The sequence below is a fragment of the Alligator sinensis genome, unplaced genomic scaffold (assembly GCF_000455745.1).
Source record: "Alligator sinensis unplaced genomic scaffold, ASM45574v1 scaffold308_2, whole genome shotgun sequence".
Lineage (NCBI taxonomy): Eukaryota > Metazoa > Chordata > Crocodylia > Alligatoridae > Alligator > Alligator sinensis.
In genome coordinates this window covers 1967289-1974978 of record NW_005842082.1, presented here as the reverse complement: position 1 = coordinate 1974978, position 7690 = coordinate 1967289, and the positions used below count along the sequence as shown (strand labels likewise).

The 7690-nt window shown below is 46.6% G+C and overlaps 1 protein-coding gene across 1 annotated transcript in view; it reads left to right on the top strand.

The window, feature by feature from the left end:
* Positions 1–1961, top strand: part of LOC112550333 (centrosome-associated protein CEP250-like) — an 84029-nt gene extending 82068 nt beyond the window's left edge. The window contains exon 15 of the mRNA XM_025204459.1: positions 1833–1961. Coding sequence (XP_025060244.1) covers positions 1833–1961 — 129 coding nt within the window. The remainder of the gene's footprint in view (positions 1–1832) is intronic.
* Positions 1962–7690: the final 5729 nt, after the last annotated feature.

Below are 7690 nucleotides of genomic sequence, written 5' to 3'. Positions count from 1 at the left end.
AAGAGTGCTGAGGTCAGATGACCCTAGTGAGGTGCTTGTCTACTCTCCCCTTAAAGACCTCCAAAGTAGGGGAGAACATCACCTCCCTTGGAAACCCATTCCAGATTTTTGGCAACCCTCACCATAAAGAATTTTTTTCCTAATGTCTAATCTAAATCTGTTCTCCATCAGTTTATGGCCAGTGTTCCTAGTAACCTGAAGGGGTGCCCTCGTAAACAGAGTATCCCCTATTCTTTGCTGCCCTCCCTCCCCCGATGAATTTGTAGATGGCTACAAGATCCCCTCTCAGCCTTGTTTTGCAGAGGTTGAAGAGACTCAGGTCCTACAATCTCTCCTCGTAGGATATTACCTGTAGGCCTATAACCATGCAAGTAGCCTTCTGGACCCTCTCAAAGTTATCCACATCCCTCTTGAACTGTGGTGCCCAGAACTGGATGCAGTACTCCAGCTGTGGTCTTACCAATGCCGCATAAAGGGGAAGTATCACCTCCTTACACCTGCTTGTGATGCACCTCTTAATGCATAAAAGAGTGTGGTTGGCTTTACTTATCACTTCGTTACACTGATGACTTATGTTCATTTTGGAGTTGACTATGACTCTGAAATCCCTTCTGCTGCTGTGCTGCTTAGAAAGTCACCTCCCAGTCTGTAGGTGTGTTGGTGATCCTTTCTCGCTAGATGCAGCACTTTGCACTTATCCTTGTTAAACTGCATCCTATTCTGTTCTGCCCACATTCCCAACCTGTCCAAATCCTCAGAATCCGCTCCCTGCCCTCCAGCATGTTTACTTTACCCCATAAGTTGGTGTTGTCTGCAAATTTGGGCAGAGTGCTCTCCATGCCCTCATCCAAGTCACTGATTAAGATATTGAACAGTGTCATGACCCAAAGGGTATGATTTTGTGTGTCCTTCAGCACTGCAGAATTATTTCCCGCCACATGGAGCTTTCTTTGCACGGTACAATTCTCAGTTTTGCATAGAGAAAACCCCGGTGCAAAGGAGTTCCTGCCACCCGTATGTAAATTTGTTTCCCATTATTGGCTGTTTCTAAATTATTCCCACGTGGCGGCTAGCGATTGGCTTGCTAGCCGTATAAGAGGCTTGAGTGGTTTCCGCCCAAGTTGGAGGACTTCACATCCATCTCGTGAAGAAATCTAAGCGCGCTGTGGAGCCTAACAAACTCCGCGTGTGCCTTAGAGGAGGATACAGGGGCCTGATCAACCTCTAGCCTCTCCCCATCGCCACACGATCCCTCGACGTACCCTACCCTGCGCGCTCGTGGAGAGTCACATTTCGGACTCTCATTTCGGTCGTTCCACGGAGCCTAGCAAACTCCGTGAGTGGTATCCAGAGCTCTGTTCATGTTCGTTTAGTGGAGCCTAGCAAACTCCACTCATGTGTCTTTGGTGGAGCCTAGCAAACTCCGCTTGTGTTTTTTTTTGTAACTGCAACTCAAGAAAGTTTTCCTGCCTGCACCGTGACCATCTACGGTGTAAGTAAAATAATCTTTAAACAACCTCTACATGTCAGTGCCTAATTCTAGTTCGCCGTGCCGACCTTTTCCCTGGCCCACGTGCCCGGGCTGCTGGCCACAGCCCCTCGGCGCCAACAAACAGCACTGGTCCAAGGACCGAACCCTAGGGAACTCCACTGCCCACTTTTTTCCAGGTCGAAAATGATCCATCCACCACAACCCTCTGTGTGCACCCCATAAGCCAATTCTCCACACACCTGACTGTGTAGTAATCTATATCACAACCACCTAATTTATTAATAATAATGGGATGCATCACTTTATTTGAGAATTATTTTAATAATGTTATTATTTTTAGGATGTTAAGACAAAAGAACCTCCAGGAATTCACCACCTTGGAGGAAAGGCCCCTTACCATTACAAAGATGGGGACACTGCATGCAAAGGATGGAGCAGAGAAGAACATTCTGAAATGGCTCAGGAGTGAAAGTTGGTTAATAGAATAGATATATTTTCCTTAAGTGACTAAACAACATAGAGTTTAGGTCCCAATGAAAGTCTTGGGTTCTTAATGTACATGGGCACTTAAAATTTTTTTACCTACAGTTTAAAAACATTTTCATGTTATTATAAAATAAAAATCAGATACCCAAACCTGCAATAGGGTCCTCTGGCTGGACCCACTTTGAAACTGCATTACATTTAATGGTTCACTGAGTAGGCAAAGGACACAGGCCTCATGGCAGCATCAGGACCTAAAATGTAGAGCAGTCCAACTTGCATTAGCAGGAGTAGGGTTAAAATACAAACAAACAAATGAATAACCACAAGCATTCACTCTTCATCCAAATGTTCTGATGAAAACTTTCACACTGACACTTATGGTGATCAAAAAGCAATAGAAAAAAATGTAATTTCAAACCAACACTAAAACAAGTATATTTAGGTTTGTTGTTCTTTTTTGTTATTGACAAAGTAACAGCTTCAACTTGTTACCATATAATTTCCTTTCTCATAAAAATAACAACTATTTATTTATTATTAACATTTGTTATTGTTCTTGCATTTATATTAATATTTGCTTTTGGGCTGTTTTTTGTACATTTCACTGAATGATGCATGACTAGAGAATTAAACCAAGACTAGTGGACAACTACCCAGTATCAACATGCATGCATTGCTTTGTCTTTTTAAATATCAAATACATGTCTTTTATCTTTTGTTTGTGACTCTTACAAGAACTAACAGAAAAGAACATTGTTTTAATTTTGTAACTTTATTAAGTCTATAGGTTATTGGGGGGACTGCATGTTTTATGGAAGACTCCATACCCAATAAAGTTAGTGTTATCGTAATGTTTGTATGTGTAATCTATATATAGATTGGGATGAAAGGAGCCCATGCTACTTCTGCAGAGGTGTAGCTACTGCAGGGGTGGGCAAAATGCAACCCACAGGCCAGATGCGGCCCACCAGGCTATTCTATCCAGCATACGGGACCCCTAAAAAAAATTTAGAAAATTAATATTTATCTGCCCCGGCTGCCTTCCATGTGGCCCTCAATGGCTTGTCAAAACTCAGTAAGTGGCCCTCCGCTCAAAATAATTGCCTGCCCTGAGCTACCTATTTCAGCATCTTGAGCAGAACTGGAGGTGGGGATGGGGGCTGTGTTGAGCAGAGAAGAATGGATATGTAGGGGGTGGGAAGGGCAGGCAAAGTCTAATCTGATACAGCAGGGGCTACAGGGAAGAGTCCTCTCATCAGCTTCTTCACCAGTAGAAGATGCTGCCAGTGCAACAGCTATACCACTGTGATTATGACTGTAGAAGTCTTCATTTGGCAGTGGCTCTGAGAAGCAGTGCAGTAGCTGTTGGCTGCACTGGAGCAAGTGAAGGAAGGCTGATAAGGGGACTCCTATTGGTTCCTGCCTCCAGTCTGCATGGCCCACACTTCTGGCCCCTGGGTGAGCCCATGCTGAGTACTTCCCCCTACTTCCATTCCAAGCCTGTCCCCCGTAGTCAATACATGGGACTCATATTAGAGAGAAGGTTCAGGCTGAACATCAGGAGACATTACTTTACAGTTAGGGCTGCCAGGATCTGGACTGGGCTCCCAAGTGAGGTGGTACTCTCTCCTACCTTGGGGGTCTTCAAGAGGAGGCTGGACAGATATTTGGCCAGGGTGATATGACCCCAGCAACCATTCCTGCCTGGGGCAGAGGGTTGGACCTGAAGATCTGTTTAGGTCCCTTCCGACCCTAAGTACTATGATATCCCAGATACCTAACCATAGTTACACTACTGTGCTTCTGGCACAGAAGAGGCTAATCACACATCACCAGTCAGCAAGCTGCTGCTATATACTGGTAAATTGAACATGTGAATGCAGACACTCTCCCTTCAAAAAGACACATGAGCCCTGTTAGCAGGAGGGTACTAATTCCCTGAAAAGCAAAGATAAATTATATAGGAGAAGACCAGCTACAGGTAAGAAATTACCAATAACCTGACGGACTCTTCAGTGAAGACTTGGTAATTTTTACCAAAGTATGAAGTGCTGCTCACCCTACGTGTACAACTGATTAAATGAATATGGGCTAATACCATCTTAAGAGTTCAAAGATCTTCTCTATTTTCCATCCCCTAGGTATACATCCCCTTTCATAGAAGGGTCATAGGCCCTAGCTGTCCCCCAGATGGTATAGACCCCTAATTTGTGTGATACTAATTACTTCAGTTGGGCACTCCAGAGCTCTCAGGAAGTTCAACAAAAATAATAACGAATAATGTATCAATTAAATAGAAACTTAAAACAGAATAAGTTGCTTGATAGCAAGTTGTGACACAAAAGAGTTGGAAAAGACCTTTAGATTATATACATTGTTCTGACCAATCTAATGTCACCAAAATGAAATTTAAGAACTGTAGCTTTTTGTACAGTTTTTTACATCAGCACCAGGGAAGCTATTTGCATTGCATAAAATATTTTTTTTAATTCTACAAAACCAGGGAACTATGTTACATATTCTTGATTACTGTCCATTGGAGTGACATATCTATTAACTACTTATATGTATATTTGTATGTTAGGGACTGGTTGAAGCTAATGGAAAGCTGGTTGAAGCTAATGGTCATAAATCTACCAGGAACTAGAGAAGACAGGTGACCTGCTTATCTCAGAGTAGCAGATTGTAGGTTAGTAGTAATTTGTATTGAAGACTCAATTGGCTAGAGCTTTCACCTGTGCAATAAAGATTGAAAAGAACAAATCAGAGTACAGAGAAATAGTTTTACCACAGTATAAAAACTATGACTTTTCAGCAAACCTTTGTATAATTATTGAAATTAACATTCTCGTCAAAATATTAAGCTTATCCCAGGGTGAGTTAAATCTGCATTTTAGCAAAATTAAATATATGTTGATTGAACATAAATTACTCTTACTCTAAGTTTTATCTATTCATTCCACTATAGTATTCACTTCAAACTTTTACAATAGAATTAGATACTTCTCCATAGATTGGGTAGTCTATTATTTGTTCACTCTTAAAATATAAGGAGTTGTGTTTTAACTGCAACCAGCAGATGGGACTACCCAGACACTATCTTAAAGAAACAGTTGTGTTCCTACAGTCAACAAGCAGCACTAATCTGACATGGAAGCACACTGTGGCAGGATGCTTGAGGCACCTGCCACTTTAAGAGCTAAAACAGCTTGCGGACCAGCCTGCAGGTGTGGTCAGGGCTAATTGCAGAGTCAGCTGACCCAGGCCTACAGGTGATGCTAGGGCTGAGTGATGGAGTCATCGGACTGGACAAGGGCTGGGCTTAGGCAGGATATAAGTGTGGACCCTGAGAGTAGAGCTGTCAGTAAGATCTTGGAGCCTGCTAAAAGAACACCACCTTAGCAGGATGGCTGCAGCTCCAGGTCAGCATGGAGGGTAACACCAAAAGCTGTTTAGAGGTTTGAGAAGGAACTAGAGGGGTAGAAGAGGTTCCTGGAGACCCAGTGTGGGGTCTGGAGCCCAGAAAGAAGGGCTAAGACTATGGGACTTGATGCAGGGCCCAGGGGCTGGAGAGAGGCCGAGAGTTTGGGACCTGATGAGGGGCCTTGGTGAGCCCAGAGAATGGGGTTGAGAGTAAGGGGACCTACTAAAGCATGAATGTCTCATGCCCCCAGAGGCTGGGGGGTATGGCAAGCTCCCACAGGTGGCGGCAGCGCTGTTGGTGGTGGGAGCATTGTGGCAGCAAGTAGGGAGCTCCCGCAGGCAGCCACGGTGCTGTTGGTGGTGCAGGGGAGTGGCAAGCAAGCATGGATCAGCAGTCAGTAACCACCCACAGATGCCACCAGCAGCATTGGTGGTGGCAATTGCAGACCATCCACAGATGTTGGTGGCAAGCATCGACTGCTCACAGGCATTGCCGGCAGTGTTGGTGGCGCCTTTTGGCAGGGGGGGCACCACCATGCTCAGGGGGTGCACATGCACCTGAGTACACCCCTTATGCATCACCAGTGTACTGAAGTGCGCCCAGAGAGATCAGGGGCTGAGAAGGAGCCAGGACCAAGGGGCCCCAAAGGGGCAAGAATTGCCAAAGGAGGTGGATCCTGGTTAAGACCAAAAACTGCACATGACTTGAGTTTGGGGTCCCAGTGGTGTGGTGGCCTGTGGCTGGGTAGCTCCTGTAAAGTGCCACTGATGCCAGACCTTAAGGAAGGGCAAGTATGGAGTTCCCAAAACCCCAGCCCCTGCTGCCTTGTGGGTCATTCTTTGGTGCGGGGAAGGGGAACACACCCTGATATAGAAACAAAGGAAGGAGGTTCCTAGTGGGCTGGATAAAGGAACCACAGCAGGGGCAACTACACACAAGGCCACAGAGGCTGAAGGCCTAGTATTTCAGTAAAGGTCCTGAAGCCCAGGAACGGGCTGAGATACCTTGAACCCACAGAAGAGGCAAATACCAGTAAGACCAGACAGCCCATAGGCCTAGGGGTCCAGTGAGGATCCTGGAGCCCTGAGGAAAGTCTGAGAGAGCTTGAACTGCATAAGGGGCATTTGTTATCACAGCAAGAAGCCCAGAGAGAGGGGTGGGGAGGGGCAGCAGGAAAGACAGGAACTTGGAGCAAGATGGGGGGACCTTGAAGGGAATATACAAGCCCAGAGACTCAGCAGGATCAGAAGAGTCCAGAGGCTTAGAGGAGAGTTGTTCAGAGTGGAATCAGGAGGGTCCAGAGGCCTAGAGAAGAACTGGAAAAGGGGAACCAAGAGGTCTGGCAGCCCAAGGAAGGTGCTGAGTGAGTGACCAAGGGGCCTGAAGAATCCAAGAGGGTCAGAGTGCCAGTAGGACTAGAAAGACCAGAGGTTGGTAGCCTAGGAAGGAAAACTGAACAGTGCCTGGGAGCCTCATGGTCTTGACCGGCCTATGAGTGGAGCCAAGGCCCAGAGAGGGGTCGAAGTCCAGGAGACACAGCCAAAGACTGAGGGGGCTCATAATCGAGAAGGGGCCAGAACTGGGGCTGGGAGCCTGTAGCCCAAGAGGGGCTTGTCAGCATCAATGAAAGGAGAGGGGCTGAGTGAGAGACCAAGGGGTCTAAGGGCCCGGTACGTGCAGAGAGCGTATCAATAGAGATGATACCTGTGCAGCTTAGGGTGTGGTGTAGGTGTGGAACAGAGCCATGCAGTTTGGCTCACAAGGCCTTGACCACAAACCTGGCAGTCATTGCAATAAGATCAGGACAGCCTCCCACATTTTTATACCAATTACCATCAAGTCATGGCAGGAAAATGAAGGGCAGACCGCCCAGGGTGTAGGAAAAGCAGGGTAAAGGAAAGGTTTTTTTGGTCTCCCAGGGCTTTATGGCCAACCCTGGGGCACCATGCTGCTACAATGGTGCATTGGCTGGGAATAACTGGCCATGCAGAGGGCGACTCTTGGACAAATGGGGGCTGGCAGCAGAGGGACTGACCCATGCAATCTCACTGACCCAGGAGGGGTCAAAGGTCAAAGGGGGGCCACACCACAGCCAGAGACTGCCGATGCCAGAGAGACCAGAGATCTCACTGGCCCAAGGTGGGGCCAGGGCCTGGGGTAGGCCAAAGGACCAGAGAGGGGTCACAGCTAGAGAGGAAGGGAATCAGAGAAAATACCACCCAAGATGAAGATGGCTGAGGCTATGCCATCTCAGGGGAGGAAGGTCTGAGGAAAAGGGGTCCAAGAGA